Genomic DNA, 18,954 nt, shown 5'->3' on the forward strand with positions numbered 1-18,954 from the left:
TGAACTGAACTTGCCATTCATATTCCTGAATATTTTTGGGAAATGCCCTGTATTTTGCCAGCTCTTCTCGAGAGGCTAGGAATGTAACTGGTATAAGGGATGGAAAGAACTTGAAAATAAATACTGGTATTTTGCTACTGTATGTTTATTGTGGTCATCAGTATTCTGTGCTACCTGTAGTTTTGTCCACTGCTTACGGACAGACTAGATATGTAGTCACGTATATGGCTGATGTACATACTTTCAGCCCCTTTGGAGCCTTGTTCACATGTCCATAACTTTGTAGGCAGGTGGTAAAGCTTTGCAACCTGCCATTCAAAATCTGCTTGGGTGTACAGAGGTGTTGGCCGCTTTGCTATTTTATTTGAGGGTTAGGAAGGGCTCCATTCCATTTGAGGCAATATAATTAGCCCTACCGCCACCACCATTTACTGTCTCTTGTTTATGGCGCCACACATAGTGAAATGAGCTGGTGTATTTTCCCATGGCTGAGGAAATTTGGAGAGGGACAAGAACTGTATTTCTGAAGCTGCCAGCAGCTTCAGAATTAGTTTCATGGCCAGTTCAGGGAATGTGCATGGACTTCTCTGCTGCTAGCCAGCAGAGCTGTCATCCCAGTAATCAAATACTGAAAAAAGCCACCACAAGTATGGAAAAGATAAAATGGCTATTGCAATGTGGCAACTGCTGCTCCTTCCTGCAGCAAACTTACTGTCCTTGTACTTCCATTGGTCATTCTTCCCAACCCCTTCCTCTGCAGTGGCTATCGTTCATATTCAATAAAATTGTGAGCCAGTGTCGTTCCCCCCCGCCCCCTCCCCCCCAAAAAAAGATTTGTTTTATCTGTCATTTTGGGGTGTATCATGTGCTTTATGGAATTTTTGAGTACAAAATTAATTCACTGTATAAGAAAAGCAAATGTGGGGAAAATATATATAGTATTATAAATATGTTTTAGAGCTACATAAATGTTGTCTCAATTTTCTGAAATTGATGGCTTTCAATAGTATAGATATGTATTCATATTTGCACAGTGTTTATTAATCTTTGATATCTCTCTGAATTTCCTGTTAACGTGTGGTTTTTTTCCTCAGCTTTACGTTGTAGCCTCCAGTTTCTTGGAAACCTTGCAGCAGGGAATGGAGATTCCCAGAATAGCATTTGGAAGTGCGCTTTCCCAGATCTTTTCTTGTAAGCATTTACATGGGTTTTTCTAATGTTGTCCCTATAGTTATATTTAGATCTTTTGTACATGATATTTGCTACTCTACTAGCGCCATAATGCTTTGAAAAATAACTTTGTCGAGAATAGACTCATTGAGACCATATCCTGTGGATGCATTTGTGTTACTCAACCTCAGGAGTCAGGACCTGAAAAACCTTCTTGTTCTAAACTGACAATAGACTGGTTTCTTTGGGAAGAGATTGCAAGAAGATCTGTATAAATGATCTGCGTCAATCGCTGAGGTCTTGTTCAGAGGCCTTTACAGAGTGGAATGCTGTGATGATTTCTGGGAACCTAACTCTGCCCAACTTCAAGTTGCTGCCACTTAAACATGATAGTTATTGGTGCGGGGAGGGGATGGAGAAAGGTGAGTGAAAGTAAAATAAAAAAAGCCTCTGAATGTTGTTGACATACATAGGAAGTATTGCACACTTACATATCTATAGAGTGGATTTGGCCAAAATTCCTGGATCAAGCTTACAACAACATACAGCTTTTCAATGACTTTTTTTTTATTTACAGTATTTTATTAGATCTGGCCTGAAATATCTTGTGGGATTGGTTTGCTTTTAATAAAAGTGCACATCAGCTATACAGTGTTTTATAGTTTTGATTTTAAGGCATGCTTATCTTGATTGACAATAGTTCCATCCTGAAATCTCCATGGACCTAGATTGGGGTGGGCAAACTTTTTGGCCCGAGAGCTCTCAGAATTGGGCTAGGGGTGCGGGAGGGGGTGCAAGCTCTGGGGTGGGACTGGGAATGAGAGGTTTGGGGTGCAGGAGGTTGCTCCAGACTGGGATTGAGGGGTTTGGAGAGTGGAAGGGGGATCAGGGCTGGGGTTAGGGGGTTGGGGCGTGGGGAGAGGCTCAGGGGTGCAGGGTCTGAGTGGTGCTTACCTCAAGCAGCTCCCGGGAGCAGTGGCATGCCCCTTCTCCGGCTCCTATGTGGAGGTGTGGCCAGGTGGCTCTAAACGCTGCCCCATCTGCAGGCACTGCCCCTGCAGCTCCCATTGGAGCGCATAGGAGCTGGAGCGGGGCCATGCTGCAGCTTCCCTTACCTGTGTGGTATGGTCCTGGGTCCTTGCTGGAGCGCCGGAGTGGGACCGAGCCGCGTGGTGCGGCTCGCAGGTCAGCTTAAAACAGCTCGGGGGGCGTAGTTTGCCCACCCCTGACCTAGATACTGATTTTTGACTGAGTTATGGCAGGTCTACACTAGAAGTGCTACATTGGTGCAGCTGCGCTGCTGATGCCAATGTGATGAAGATGCTGTATGGCGACAGTAGAGAGCTCTCCTGTCAGCATAATTACTCCACTTCTGTGAGAGGTGGAAGCTATGTTGGTGGGAGAGTTGGTGGACAGCGCCTAGGTTGCTGCAATGTTTGTCGCTATGACTGGTCTCTCAGAAAGGTATTCTGAGATATCTTCAGCAAACCAGGACGTGCGGGGGAGACTACACAGGATGGATTTGGAGAGAAAGTAGAGGGAGAAATAAAAAGTTAGCTTATTTAGGAACATAGGAATTGCCATATTGTTTCAGACCTGAGGTTCATCTAGTCCAGTATCCTGTCTTTGACAGAATCTCTACCAGGTGTTTCAGAGGAAGGTGTAAAAACCTCACGGTAGGCAGATGTGGGATAATCTGCCCTCAACATTAGGTCTCATCCTTGTCTCTAATAGTTAAGTCCTGGAGCATGAGGTTTCAGCCTTGTCAGCCCTAAGGCTTCAAAAATCATGAGTCAAGCCTCAAAAAAAATCATGTTTGGCTTAAAAATCATGAAACTACACGTTGGGTTCTTTTTCTTGTTCGAGCTTTCACGGTGTGCTTCGGCCAGGTTTCAAACTTTTTTCTCAACAACTTTGAGGGCTGGAAATGTACCTTTTTTTTTTTTTTTTTTTTAAATGAAAACTGATTCTCATGTAATTACTTGATACAGAACCTACAATTTTAAGAAAAACACTAATTATTAAGAGTCACAATAATATCCTGGAAATTGGCAACAAATGTCCCTGTGTTGAATACTTTATATCCTGCCTCATAGAACTTTCTGCAGATAACTATAGTGGAATCTGAGTTACAAACCTCGAGTCCCGAGGTGTTAATAACTCTGAGGTTCTACTGGTATGTTCTTTTTTTGTCAAGTCTAGGCATCCCTGACTTCCATTGAAGTTAGTGGGAATCAAGTGCACTTTGCACTTTGTTGGTTTGGGGTCTAACATGCAGGGTAGGTATTACTTAAGCTGAGGAAATATTTGATATTGTTTCTTCCATATTAAAAAGTCTTTATCTTTTGATGCTGAAAGGAATTCTTTTTCAAAAAAACTTTACTTAACTCCATTTTAATTTTAGCTTTGCAATTTTCCTTTAAGTCTGATCTCTAAGATTACTTGGAAATGGTTATATGTTTCATAGGTGCCATTTATTTCATCACCTCTTACGCAGTTCATGAAGTTCTTCATGTTTCCTTTCTTCTTAAATACCACTGCTGCATTATTCCAGCTTGATCCTTAACAATTTTTTTTTTTTTTAAGGAATTGCCTCAATCACCATGATGAGAAAATTATCACCTATTGCTGTATGGTACTGTTCACCTGCCTGAATTCAGAGAGAGTGAGAGAACTACTGAAGCATAAGAACTTGAATGTAGCTCTTGCTGTTGTAAAAGTCTATGAAAAGCAACTGGAGTCTGAATGGTCGTATGTATCTCTTTTTGATTTATTTAAATAGCATGGATAACTACTAAGATGCAAGTCTGGTTCACATATATCAAAACTGAAGACATAGGAAGTAATTGAACTCAGAAGTCTAGGTTGATTAGGATTCTATCATTTAGGGTAAGCAACCATTTTTGTCAGCTTTGTACTGATTCCGCATTTTGGTTTTAAACTTACAATATGTGCATACCAAATTTGTGTGGAACAGAGATAAATTTGAGTCTAAAATGAGCAGCATACATCTAGTGAGTGAGTTACGGGTCATATAATAAAAACTCATTACGTTTGCATGCTTGCTTGTTCCATCTCTCTCTTTGAATATCTGTTTGTAAAAACATGTATTAAAACATATTGGGTTTTGAAGTGGAAACTAAGCCAGGAAATAATCTTTCACAGATTTTAGTACTTGGGGTATGACAGTAAGATTAAGCAGCAATGAAACATTACATACATTAGTTTTCTTGCATGTCTTAAAAGTTCTAATGCAACATGCAACAATTAAACAAAAGTAGGACACAGATGGTATGCTTGTGAATTTTCGGTGTTTCATTTTATTAGTTTAAAGAATATAATCAGTGGTTTTACCATGTTCAACTTTATATATTTTTGCTAATAACAGTTACTATAAACTGTGTTTTCAATTATGCATTTGTGACGTGTTCTCTCTTACTCCAGCCTTTCCATCAGGATGCAAATAATCTAGTGCCAAGGGGTAAGCCTCTCCAGCACACCCCCTTGTGGCCCTGCTGCATCCCCTTCGGGTCCTTTCCCTTAATGAGAAGACTTAGGTTGGCTTAAGACTATGCAACCACTTTGTGGGATCCCGTTTATTAAGTTTTCTACAGATGTTGGCTGTCTTTGTGAGTTGCCCCAAATCACCCTACTTTGGGTCCCTGTAAGAGTCCTAGTCAGTTCTTTGTCCTGGTTGAGGGGAGACCTCAGAGCCCTTTTCCTGGAGCTAGGGTTGTGCTTCAAACAGCCTGTCTCCCCAGCTCTTCTCCTGGAACAGAGTATACAACAATGAAAGAGTCACACTCTCTCTCCTTAGAGCAGGAGCCCCAGCCCCACTCCGTGGGGGTGAGTTATAATTTAGCCAGCTGTAGGGCCACTAGCTAGTTCCTTCCTCAGCTGATCACTTTTCCCTCAATTAATCCTCATGCTGGGAGGATCCAGGAAACAGCCTTCTTCTGCTACAGTCTTCTCCCTACTAACTCAGGGCCCTGCCGGAGCCGCCTTACTCCCTAAATTGTGCAGACATTTGCCCTGCTGTGAGGGAGGAGGCAGCATTTATGCTGATCCTCTTCTCCCAGCTCATTCCCCATTGGTTTGTGGGGAGAGGGGAGCCTTGCCCTGTCCTTTCTGCAAGGCACCTAGCCCCCAGGCTCTTAAAGATAAAGTGACACAATTTCCTCCCAGGAACTTCATTCCCAGGACTGATGCTTCTCTCTCCACGTGCCCCTTAGGTCCTCATACTGAACTTTTCAAACCCTTAAAGGGCCATTTGGGGGGCTGACCACTGAGAACTACTTCCTTTAAGGGCCAGATCATCCTGTCACCTCCACTTTTATTTAAATATGGGGGCATTTTGAGAAAAAATACTCAATAGTGAAAACAAAAATCTTTTTGCAGATTTTGTAGTTCATTATTGTCAAGGTTATGTCTAAAGTCAAAATTTAACTTTTATGTTTGATATAAATGTTGTAATTTGGAAGAGATAGTAAGGTCCTACTGGATATTTGGAAAATCCCCCAAAAGGACTTAGAATGACTAAAGGAAAAGCAAATGTCATTTAATAGATTGGTTTTGTTCCAATTTTATTTAAAACATTGTTTGTGGGTAGGCTCTTTTTCATAACCAGGTCAATTTACTTAGGGCAGAAACAGTTTCCAAACAGCAATCTTAAAGTTTGAGGGTCAGGCAACCAGATTTCTATTTTGAGTCTTTTTATTGGGAAAGTAATTATAGAATACATAAAGCAGCAAAATAAACAACTGGACTATCTGTTTGCTCACTGTAGGCTCATTCTGTTGACTTCTGCTTCATTAATTAAGACCTTTAAGTGATGTGACTGTGGGAATCCAAAATTGCTGTGGAAGAAAAGCAGAATAAACAGTCTTTTGTCAGAATAACCTTCAAATGAGTAGGGAGCAAAATATTGTACAAGGTCATCAGATGAGGATAGAAGGGGAAATAATAGGCAGAAGTGGTTAATCCAGTGTCCATAATAAGGCACTTGCAGAGTGTTTGCTTCCCCCCACGCCTTTCAGAATATAGAAGGTGTCACGTTCAGTAAATCACATCTCCTTGATCACATGCATGCAAACTCAGGCTTTCCAAATGTCTACATGAGTGTCCTATCTTTAAATACTCTTGGTTGCACTTAATCATTCCCAACTATCTGTTATGATGGCATTTTGCTCATTTACAAATTGTTCCGATATTATTATGGGGAATTTAGGAGCCAAGCAACAATGTTAGATTTCTGTTACTATTGTTTCCACTGTGACAACTTGGTCACACCCATCAATATTTACATATCAGTAAAATTCAGTGGGAAGAAAGTAGGGTGGTTTTCAAGAAAATCAAACACCGAAAAGCAAATATATTTAATTTCACTTCAATGGTTATGATGCTGCTGTTATGCACCAGATTCAAGTGTGTCACTGTCGCTGTTCTGGCAGACACATGTTCACTTCTGTTGGTAGCACATAAGCTAATGTCTGCATATTGTCATAGAGAGTAGTCATGATTGTGTTATACCCGAGAGCAGCTTCACAAATACAGTGTAGAAAGGCTTTTACTTCTTGACAAGGATTTGGGATCGAAAACTCCTCAAAAGAGTAATTGAATTTTCTTTGTAGCCGTAGCTGAGCAGGACTGATTTCTGATTCATTAAGTACAGTCTTGAATAACTTAACTCCTCACATGGAGGGAACTCAAAAGAATGTTAGATGACTTGCAATTACCAGCTGCCTTTAAGGGGACTATTGTTGTTGAAACATAGCCTCTTCAAAGCTGGCTGGCCTTTTACAAGTTGGCCGGCATTCTGTTTAAAATGTTCAAAGTTGGGGAATCTGGAAAGCAACCTTGGATAAGCCCCCAGTTTTTCAAATCTCCATCTATCCAAAAGGTTCTGAAACTATGCAGGTCAAGAATTATTTATAGTCTAAAATTAGAGCATTGATCTGTTAGCGCTGGTTCAAAAAAACCCAAAACCAAACCAAAACCTTCCACACACACACTTTTCAATGAAATGCTACTTTCTGACAAATCTTAAATTTTCTGTGGGAAGATACAGACAGATGTAGTCCAGTTAGGGAACTGGGACCAGGGGAGAGAACAGAGGAATGAGGGAGCCAGAATTACAAGTCCTATGACACTACGGTCCTTCAGGAAGATGCAGAAATTAATACCTGAAACATTTCTGAATCAGACTTTTTTCTAGAACATTTTGTTCCACAAATAGTTTTGATATTTTGACTTTTCAAACACTATTTGGGATGAATGAAATGTCAAAATATTGCAGTTTCCCGTGGGATGGAAATTCTGTTTTTTCAATCAGCTCAACTCTTTTCATGGTAGAAATGTGATCTTACTTATTAATACCGAAGGTCAAGAAAATAGTTGGGGTAAATTGTGTCTCAACTAGGGCTGTCAATTAATCGCAGTTAGCTCAAGTGATTAATGCAAAATAAATTAACTAGATTAAAAATGAGTTGCGATTAATTGCAGTTTTAATAAAACTGTTAAATGATAGAAAACCCATTTTAATTTATTATAAATATTTTTGGATGATTTTCTACATTTTCAAATATACTGATTTCAATTACAACAGAATACAAAGTGCACAGTGATCATTTTATATTATTATTTTTATTATAAATATTTGAACTGTAAAAAAGATGAGAGTATGAGGTGAATTGAAAAATACAAGTGCTATAGAGCAATCGCTTTATCGTGAAAGTGCAATTTACAAATGTAGATTCTTTTTTACATAACTGCACCCAAAAACAAAGCAATGTAAAACTTTAGAGCCTACACACACACACTTCCCTCCTAACACCACAAATATTTAAATAAATGGTATTCTGTTATTGTTTAACAGCATGATTAATTGCGGCTATTTTTTTAATCTTGTGATTAATGGCAGTTGCTCTTTTTAATCATTTGACAGCCCTAATCTCAACATAAGGATAGTTGAAAGTGTTTTTTGGAGAACCAAAAGGTAAACATGTTTCTTGAAGGGGAAAACTATAAAAGCAATACCCTATTACTTGATGATTGTATTGAATATAATAAAAACAGGAACAAAAATTAAGCAAGCATTTTTAATAAAAAAATGTAAAACTACAAGCTAAATAGAAATGTCAAGAGACTTGCTTGTGACTTCAGTTCAGTTCATATCATTGTAATACCTTCTCAGTGTCACAATGGACCTTTCAGTTTTTATTTTTCTGTTCTTAATGTACGATAAGCATGTTGGCCTATGAGAACTGTGCCAGAGCTATTGAAAGCTTATCATTTATATTTTTGTTTTTAAAAGGCCACATAAAATGCCCAGAATCTGATATTATTAACTCACATGGAAAAAATAGTGAGAATGTACTACCTCTAAGAGTAGTACTTGGTCAATACTAAATATTGCAGAAGAAAAACAAATATGTTGAACTTTTAGCAAGCTGGCAGGTATTTCCATGCAGATTTTTGTATATTTACCGACTAAGATTCAAAAGTTAAAAATCAAAACAAAAATCCCTTTCTGCAGCCAAGTGCCTTTTTGCCACTATTGATTATGAAGTAATTTGCAGTGGGTGGAAGCAGGCATTTTGATGCTGTCTTTTTCAATCTCTTTGCAGCTCTCCATTCAAGTTTATATGGAATGGACAAAAACATAATTTTGAACTCCAGCTGAATTTTTGGTTAATTAGGTTGCTTCAGTGTCAAACTTCAGGGTATATTTTTTCCTTGCATATACAAGGAATGCCTAATATTTTGTTATAGTAATATAACATAATAGCTGTACTTTGAATTGTTTGTTTCTTGGTTTGTCCTTGTGGCTCACTGTGAATGAAGATTATAGGGTAAATTAGAATTGTTTGTTTGTTTCTTTTTTTTGAGTGACCTGATTCAGAGCTTATTTTGTTAGAACATCAAAGTATATTTCTGATTAAAAAGTAGCTAGCCGCAAGCTAAATTTAATCATTTGTTCAGTGTTGGTCCTGATGTGCAGTCTATGCTGTCACTTAACATAGCTTTGGAATAGTTTAAGCTTTCATAACATATTTTACATTGATGATAAACCACTCCTTCTCCCATAAAAGTCTTCTGTATCTGAAACATTCTTGTTGGTATGACTGTTTCTCGGATACTAAGTGAGCTGCAGTTTTCTGCAATTCAATGTGTGAAAGACAGATGCTGTCTTTATTGGCTCCGGGATACGTTGACAATAACTTAAGATGATGGTGTATTGCGGTTGTAGCCTCGGTCTCAGTTTTATTATTACATTTAATTTTTTGATCCAGGCTCATGTTTGATTCATTACCAAGAAACATTTTTCACATCTAAGGACTAAGCCACTTTCCCCATATAGTAAATAAATACGCAGTAGATGCAGCCAGGTAGGAGTGCAAAGATTTTTGTCTCTGTTTTCATTAACTCAAAACTGAGTTGTTGTAATGCTTCTTTGGCAGGAACATTGAAAAAATATTTTGTCAGCAATTCATTCAAAATGTGGGGCTGTACTTGGACTCTCACTAGCACATACCACTAAGATTGCTTCAACGAATTTACATAGCCGCGGTATTGGCGGTAGAGCCAGTGCTTTGCAATAAAGAGTTCAGGCCTCTGTGCCGCGGCTACCGCATGGCACAGCAACCATTTTAAGCAACTATAATGTTATATTTGGGCTCACTAAAATGGTACTATTTTCTTCAAGAAGTTACGTTGGCTGCCTGTTTTTTAAAGAATTGAATTAAAATTGTTCTTAATGTTAACATAATTCCTGCATACCTTGTTGAAATGCAGTCTTTTAATCTGAGTGTCCAAAGCAGTTTGAAACTTGCTGTTCAGCACATGAATGAGATCTGTATTTGTTCCTCTCATGTTACCCTGTTTCCCTGAAAATAAGACATCCTCCGAAAATAAGGCCTACTTACAGTTTTGCCTCTCGTTGTAATATAAGGCATCCCCCCGATAATAAGACCTCCCTGATAATAAGGCATCCACCGATAATAAGGCATTTTTCATTTCTGAAAAATAAGACATCCCCTGAAAATAAGACCTAGCGCATCTTTGGGAGCAAAAATTAATATAAGACACTGTCTTATTTTCGGGGAAACAGGGTAGCTCTTGGCTCTGCCAAATGCTGATTCTTGGTAATGGAAATATTTCCTCCTTTTCTTAAATAATAACAATTTGTTCATGGCTATAAATTGTAGTCATTATTTTCTTTTCTAAAGTAGAGATGGTCTACATGAACATTTAGATGACAGCAAGTTGAGGTGTAAATCTACCCCACGGCAGCCTGCCTTGCACTAACTGTCCTTGTGGACTCTGCTGCAGTGCACTAAAAGTTCCGTAGTGCATTTAATGGGTGTAGATCGAAGTGGACGACTTCTTCTAGAGTTTGCAGTACTTGCCAAGCCATCCGACAGCAGCTTCATCAGCGGAAAGAAGGGCCCTAAGGCCACCATGAAGTCTGGTTAGTTGACACTCTGGTTAGTCTAGAATCCTACTTTCGACGTCTCCGACTCAAAGAATATTTCCAACATACCTCTGAACAGCATACTAACCCATAGAATCCCCCCTACCAGCACTACAAAAAAAAGGATTCTGCGTGGACTCCTCCGGATGGTCGAAACAACAGACTGGATTTCTACATAGATTGCTTCCGTCAACGTGCAAAGGCTGAAATTGTGGAAAAGCCCCATAACCTCAGCCATGCTGAACACAACGCCATCTACAGCCTCAGAAACAACCCTGACATGATAATCAAAAAGGCTGACAAAGGAGGTGCTGTCGTCGTCATGAATAAATTGGAATATGACCAAGAGGCTGCTAGACAGCTCTCTAACACCACATTCTACAGACCATTATCCTCTGATCCCACTGAGGATTACCTAAAGAAACTACACCATCTGCTAAAAAAAACTGCCTGACAAAGCACAGGAACAAATCTGTACAGACGCATGCCTAGAACCCTGACCAGGGGTATTCTATTTGCTACCCAAAATCCTTAAACCTGGAAATCCTGGACGCCCCATCATCTCAGGCATTGGCACCCTAACATCAGGCTTGTCTGGTTATGTGGACTCTCTCCTCAGACCCTACGCTACCAGCACTCCCAGCTGTCTTCGAGACACTACTGACTTCCTGAGGAAACTACAATCCATCGGTGATCTTCCAGAAAACACCATCCTGGCCACTATGGACGTAGAAGCCCTCTACACCAATATTCCACACAAAGGTGGACTACAAGCTATCAGGAACAGTATCCCCAATAATGTCACAGCTAACCTGGTGGCTGAACTTTGTGACTTTGTCCTCACCCACAACTATTTCACATTTGGGGACAATATATACCTTCAAGTCAGCGGCACTGCTAGGGGTACCCGCATGGCCCCACAGGATGCCAACATTTTTATGGCTGACTTAGAACAACGCTTCCTTAGCTCTCGTCCCCTAACGCCCCTACTCTGCTTGCGCTACATTGATAACATCTTCATCATCTGGACCCATGGAAAAGAAGCCCTTGAGGAATTCCACCATGATTTCAATAATTTCCATCCCACCATCAACCTCAGCCTAGATCAGTCCACACAAGCGGTCTATTTCCTGGACACTACTGTGCTAATAAGTGATGGTCACATAAATACCACCCTATACCGGAAACCTACTGACAGCTACACTTACCTACATGCCTGCAGCTTCCATCCAGGACACACCACACGATCCATGTCTACAGCCAAGCTCTAAGATATAACCGCATTTGCTCCAATCCCTCGGATAGAGACAAGCACCTACAAGATCTCTATCAAGCATTCTTAAAACTACAATACCCACCTGCTGAAGTGAAAAAACAGATTGACAGAGCCAGACGAGTACCCAGAAGTCACCTCCTACAAGACAGGCCCAACAAAGAAAATAACAGAACACCACTAGCTGTCACCTTCAGCCCCCAACTAATACCTCTCCAGCGCATCATCAGAGATCTACAACCTGTCCTGAAAGATGATCCTTTATTCTCACAGATCTTGGGAGACAGACCTGTCCTCGCTTACAGACAACCCCCCAACCTAAAGCAAATACTCACCAGCAACCACACATCACTGAACAAAAACACTGACCCAGGAACCTATCCTTGTAACAAAGCCCGATGCCAACTCTGTCCACAAAAAAAGCTGACCCACCCACTCCTGGAAGAATTCTCTCCCTTGACTCAGCTGTTGAAGTCCCCAAATCATGATTTAAAGACTTCAAATCGCTGAGAATCCTCCACCAAGCGACCGCTGCCCCATGCTGCGGAGGAAGGCGAAAAACCTCCAGGGCCTCTACCAATCTACCCTGGAGGAAAATTCCTTCCCGACCCCAAATATGGCAATCAACTGAACCCCGAGCATGCGGATTCTCGAGCCAGACAGATCTGGCAGTTGAGACCACACAGTGGTGCCATCCTGTGGCTTTCTCGTCATCGGCCCAGCTTTAAGAGTTCTCCAACTCAATGTTGAGGGTTTGTCAGCATCCAAGCGCAATGTAATCCAAGTGAGCTATGGAGTTTTTAGCATGCAGCAGAAGGGTCCACATGGACACTTAGTGTGCGGCAGGCTAAAGCGGGATAAATTTATACGAAGTGTTTGTGTAGCAGATGTAAGTGTTCATCAGTGTTAGCCTCCGATGAATTACACAGGTAAATATTCACAGTGCTGAAGTTACTTTTAAAGTTAATGCCATCAACCATTAGGACACAGAGAGGACAAATATTGTGACTAATGCACTGCCTGAACTTTTCTTTCTTCCCACTGCTCCATTAGTCCAGTACCGATGGGTTTTCTGCCTTTGACCCACACTTGGGAAGCAAATATCCTACTTGTAATTCCCCCCCCCCCGCCCACCCATGATTTGATGGTTCCACTTGCTGGCATAGTACTGTGCACATTTTTGGAATCCAGTGTTCTGTCTCTGCATTGGAAAGCAGAGGAGTCCTCAGGTAGAGCTCAGGAGGAACCTCTCTTTCCAGGCATGATTTTGGCTTCTGTTCCTTCCTTTCACTCTAGCCCAGTAGCAGTTCTGGTAGGGAGCAGTTATGCAGTTCTGGTAGAGAGAGGGTCTTGAAGGGAGAGGTTCCTTTAGCCAAGCAGTACTTTCATAGTGCTTCCACATTAGCAGCAGCTGTTGTATCAGGCCTTCTTCCTGCTCTCAGCTTAGCAGTTCTAGGAGGATCCTTTTGAGGGTCTTGATGCCTCTTTCAAAGGCAGAGCCTAGATTTCCAGAATATCAAAAGGCAGGAGAAGGTGGCAGAGAGATGTCATTCAGGAGCAAGGATCAGGGCACTTGCAAGGGAAAAAAATGCCATAAGTTTGGAAACCCTGTTTCAATCAGAGATGCTTCTAGCACTATTGCCTGTCCCCTTTCTTCATCATCTTTGTGATCATCTGGTGTTTCTACAGTTTTCCACATTTCCCTCTGTGAAAGGGACTCTCAGTGATTCCCATTCTGCATTGAAAACTGAAGCCACCCGTTATCTAAGTAGCCTTTGTAAGTTCAAGGAGTCCATCCATACTCCACATCGAGGTGTTGGAATTTTGAACACTATAACTGGCATTGAAAGCTCTCCCTTGTATTGAGAGCTTTAGTATTTTAGATCATTGCTATAGATGATACTGACACAAAGTATTACCTCACTTATTGGAGAGGCGACATCTCTGTCCCATACTGTGTGGTCTTGTCTTTGGGGATGATGAGTTCTTCACTAAATGTTTCCAGTGGCACCTGTATCTGGTGGGCAGTAATTAAGACCAAGAAAGAAGTCATCTCTGTGTTGTGTGTAAATGGATCAGAGTTTGTATTCAATCCTGTGACCATGTGATATTAACAAGACTGGATGGTCTGGTTGTTTGTGTGGCATGCTTCAGAAATGCTTCAGTTTCTGTCATCTGTGAAGTCACCTGGAGATTAATTCATGCCTTTACTCAACATCATTCTCTTAATTTAAGAGCTAAATTGCTCCACCCACCTCTGCACAGGTACTCTTTTCGGGAACTTGACTCTAGGGTTGACTCCAACCAACTAATGAATTAACTTGTTAGGTAATGCATTTTTAAACTGCCTCTCATTTTCCTAGTCTACACAAGTTTCACAGTCTACTTGTTTGTGGTGACCAGTCCTTTAGTCTTGTTCCTTTTCTGGGGTCTGCTACTTCTCATCAGTCTCCTGAGAGTGGTAATTCTTGTAGAGATTTTTTTCAAAATATCTGTCAGCAATTGTCAGACAACAAAAAAGATTCAGGAAATGTCTTTTGACAAATAGGTTTCTTACGAGACATATTAATACAGAACTCTGAGTAAAAATTCATTTAAACTACAATACAGAAACATGTTTCCTGCTTCCCTCAGAAGTAGTGCAAAGGCTTGAGGGAGTCGGGGTAACAGGAGCTGAGAGAGGGGGAAGTACTGGGAAGGAGCCTGGATGTGAACTTTGAAGATTGTTGAATGTAGGTGGGAGAAGTATGCAACTGGTTTTTTTGGAGGGTGGGGAGGGATTGTTAGGGAGCCTCCACCATGTAGACCTTGACTGACCCCTAGCCTCTCTCATTCAGTCAGGCACATCTGCTCCTGTCCCCATGTTTCCCTGCACCCCAACTCAGCCACCTCCTCCCACATCCCCATGTGGTCCTCCACCCCCAGTCAGCCTGCCAGCCCTTCCCCCCCCCCTTGTGTCCCTGCACCTCCCTCCCTTGGTTCCCATGTTGTCCTGTACCCCCACTCAACCACCCCTTCTCCTTGTCCCCATATGGCCCTGCAATCCCATTCCCATTCAGCCCTCTCCCCAGTCTGCACCCCTTAGTAGCCCTTCTGAATCCATCTGTGACCCCTCCAGCAGCCTCTTGTGCCCCATGCTGTCCATCCTCCATATCCCCTGCCTCCTGACTAGGTCTCACGGGCAGGGTGCTTTGAGGAAGGTAGCGTCTTTCTCTTCCTTGTCCGCAGAGAGGGCTGTTCCTGCCCGGGACTGGTTACTCTCTGTTCTGGTGCCACCCTGGCCCCTAGTAAGCAAAAGGAGTAACTGCAGCATCTTTCCAGCAGAATGTATTTTCTCTGAGGGAGAGGGGAAATTCTGCATGGCACATGAATTCTGGATGTGCGCAGTGGCACAAAATTCCCCAAGGAGTACTGATGCCTGTGCATGCTCCCTCCTGGGAGGATGGGTCTCTGATTCGTTGCCCAGGGGAGCAGTTTTCCCTATAATGAGCCTTCTTGTCTGTGGAAAGTTTTAAACTTATAAGCACAGTCTTTCCCACTTGCCCCACTTTTACCTTCTTCTTTTCCTCCTCCTTTATTCACTATGATAGCTTGCAACTCAATCTTCCCTTATGATTTACATCGTGGCTCCTCCTCGTCCCCTGTTGTCTCCACCCGCTCTCCCGTCCACTTATTCTGGATGAATGGGCCAATAGATATTCCCAGCCCTGTAGAGTATAATTTATTTTGCTGAATATTTTTAATAGTATATCGGTATCACTCATATCCTTAAGTTTAAATCTTGACACTTATACATTAAGCAAGTCAAATACCTATTTTAACACATTTTAAGCAGGAATATTTATTCCATAAAATAAGACTCTTTTCTCCTGATTATTTCTTTCAACAATCCCTACCTCTCTAAAGTCACCAGCTGGGAACTGGATGGAGTTGTCCTTAAAAAGTCAATGCTATTTCTGTATCAGCTGGAGGACTTACTGTTCAGTGATGCAAGTACTCTCTATCTCGACCCATGTGATCCTACTCCTTTGTAGCACATTCTTCTTCCTCTCTATCCAGGGGAGAAGAGAAGTCAGGAGTAAGAGTAAGTGCTTCAATTCAGTTCAGAGTACAATGAATGGACTTGTTAGAGTTGTTTTCCTTTTAAACTCTTCTTTACATGCAAACAGCTCAGAAAGCCATGCCTTAGGCTCTGGTAAATTGAAGTGTCATTAAGAAATCAGATTTTTTTTCTTCTTTTGGTTTGCAGTAATCAACATAAAAATGTGTTATGCAGCTGGGAAGCTACTATATGTAGAAGATGCCATATGAGATCAATTTTAAAATCTTGAACCTGCATACATGTGTTTTTAAAATAATTAGGAAAAAGTAGTACAAAATTACATTATAATTTATCCTGACCAAGATCAATGTGTATTCTAAAAGTTGTTTATTCTATAAATGCTTTGGTGGTTCCATTAGAGACGGGAGTACAGTTCATACGATCACTTTCTCTCTCTGTGTGTGGGAGGGGTGCGGGTGGGGTGGGGGAACGTGTCTGTTTTTCAAGTGAGGGGGTTGCATTTTTGACCCTAAAGGGCAAAGAACAGAAATTCTCCATTTTTTAAAAAAAAATGGAAAGGCATAGTGCACTTCTTGGCCTCTCTGGAAAAATGATGTAGAAATGTGGTCAGCTGTCTGGCAGTGAATGTAAGGATTTTTTTGAACATCCACTCTCCTTTAAACCACAGTTCAATGGTGAGTTTAAAGATTAGGTTGTGGGGCTCCCCTTCCCCATTTTCCTGGGGTTATTTAGTTCTAGCCCACGTAAATAAGCACGGGCAGAAAGCACTGCTGCTGTTGGCAGGCCTCTAGCCTGTTGAGGCAAACTAAGGGAAAGTCAGCTGTGCAGTAGAGTGCTGAATCTAGTGCCTTATATAATATGCATGTAGTATATAAATCAGAAAATTTTACCATTCCTGTCTTTTGTGAACTGGCAATTTCTCTCTCCTCTCACAAATTAGAGTATTTCTTTCTCTTCCCTCTATTAGGCTTGTACTCTCCAGAGAACAATTTTGTTTCTAATTCCTGGAAAGTTGGCATGCTGTCACAGGCTGCAGGTTCCAAATGCAACTAAGGGTTTAAGTGCTACTGACCATTGGAAAACATTTCCTTAATTGTAGTGCTACAACAGTTATTTATTATTTGCAGTAGGATTGCCCTGGTATTCAAGAGCAATTTTAGAAAACCTTTCTCCAATAAATCAAGGTGCACAGCTGGATCTTGCATTGTCTTGTTTCACCTCTCTTTTACTGTATCATTTCTTGTGAAAAGTAAGAGGGGAAAATTATTTGAGTTTCGTATGTGACGCCTCATTGAAATTCTCCAGTAGAGAATAATGTTATTTCCAACTTGGATGTACCTAAGAAGCTCCTTCTGGTTCCTATCAAATTCAGATGTTAAATCAAAAAGCAGTGACCCTGGTCAGTCACCGAGAATATGCTGATTTTTGGCAGTGTTGATGTAGCACAGTAGGGAAAGAGCAGAGTAGTACACAGGATATACATACAAACATTAGTAAAGTATGCAGAACTTCCATCTTGGCATGAATGAATTTAAGTGTAAGCACTCTCTTAATGTCCAGTGGCTGTTCAGTGTTCTGGTAATTATGTGAGAAGAAATTTGGTCGTAATTAGTTGTCTGAACCTTTTCCTTTCTGCTTCTTCCAGCGTTGATCAAGTTATGCTTCTTCCTTGAGGAGAGAACAGGTCACGAGCCAGATCATTTTAGGTCCTATTTAAGTATCTGAAAACCACTATGAGATGAGTGAAAAAGAAGGTAGTAAAAGGGGGGGGGGGAGGAGGGGTGATCTCCAGAAGTTTTAGAATACTTCCACAAATATTTCTTTAAATATGCGGAGTGCCTTTGCTTCCCTTAAACCTATACCAGCAGCAATTTTCAGGTACTCATGGCAAATGTGCTTTGGCTAACTTAACAAGTTAGTCTTTCAAAAAAATGTCAAGTGTAGAGAACGGTTTGGGGCCTTCCATTCCTCTTGATGGTATTTCTCTGCATGTCTTTTTGTGTGGGATGTACATGATAACTTTTGAAAACCACATCTGATTAATTCCAAAATTTCAGTAAATGTTCTGGGCATCAGTTGGCAGAATCTTGCTCATTTTTTAGTGAAAACCATGAGAGGAAAATGAGACATGTAGAGCCCCTCATGTCTGGTTATCAAAGTCCACAGCTTTGAGCAGGTCTATAATTGTCTGTAGATCGCAGAACCAATGGATGACAGCCATTAATATCTTTCCATATAACACCCTTCTTGTGATCCCAGAGGAGGATGGGAGAGTGGAGGAGAGGATAACACATAAGAATCTGGGGGTGGAAGGGAATTGAGAGATGCAAGAATCTATTGGTGTACTTGGGAATTTTGGCCTACCGAAGCAATAAAGTGTGCGCCTTTCTAGACATAGGTAGGCTTAGACAGGAGCAGTCCAAGGGAAATTGAGGGGCCCAGAGCATGACATGGACAAATAGACCCCTTTGGCATGAGGATGGGGTAGAGGTTCAGGGAGTCCCTAAAATAGAGGGGTCTGGAAGGGTAGTTCACGTGGTGGTGGTGGGGGAAGTGGAGGAATGCAAGGAACCCCTGGTGTGTTTAATGAGCTCAGCCTACAGAAGCGACACAGCGTGCGACCCTCTAGCCAACTGTAAAGACAAACTCTGATTCAGCAGCAGAACCAAAACAAATATAAAAGTTAATCTGAACTTTGTCTTTTAGACTTAAAAGTTTATTCAAGGGGTTACGTTTTTTATGACTATCCTTCTCTGAGGAACAGATATTATGTGTGCTATTGTGATCTCTGCCTTTGTTACCTCAAGATTTTAGTACTGCAAGGTATTGTGTATGCACTTGCACACTAATATTTTTCTCCTGTGCTTTTGCTAAGTGAGAAGTACTTCGATGGGTGGGGTGGTGTATCTGGTCTAGAGGACTGTGTGAGGGCACATTTATTTAATTTGCCATTAAATAACTTCATCCTGTAAATTG

At 41.2% G+C, this 18,954-nt stretch overlaps 1 protein-coding gene across 1 annotated transcript in view; it reads left to right on the forward strand.

Moving 5' to 3' along the window:
• The window catches only part of ATXN10 (ataxin 10), a 186,010-nt gene that overhangs the window by 69,495 nt on the left and 97,561 nt on the right, over window positions 1-18,954 (forward strand). The window contains 2 exon segments of the mRNA XM_034784150.1: window positions 1,095-1,191; window positions 3,757-3,921. Of these exon segments, the coding sequence (XP_034640041.1) occupies window positions 1,095-1,191; window positions 3,757-3,921 (262 nt within the window).

Source organism: Trachemys scripta, chromosome 1 (genome assembly GCF_013100865.1).
Source record: "Trachemys scripta elegans isolate TJP31775 chromosome 1, CAS_Tse_1.0, whole genome shotgun sequence".
Classification (NCBI taxonomy): domain Eukaryota; kingdom Metazoa; phylum Chordata; order Testudines; family Emydidae; genus Trachemys; species Trachemys scripta.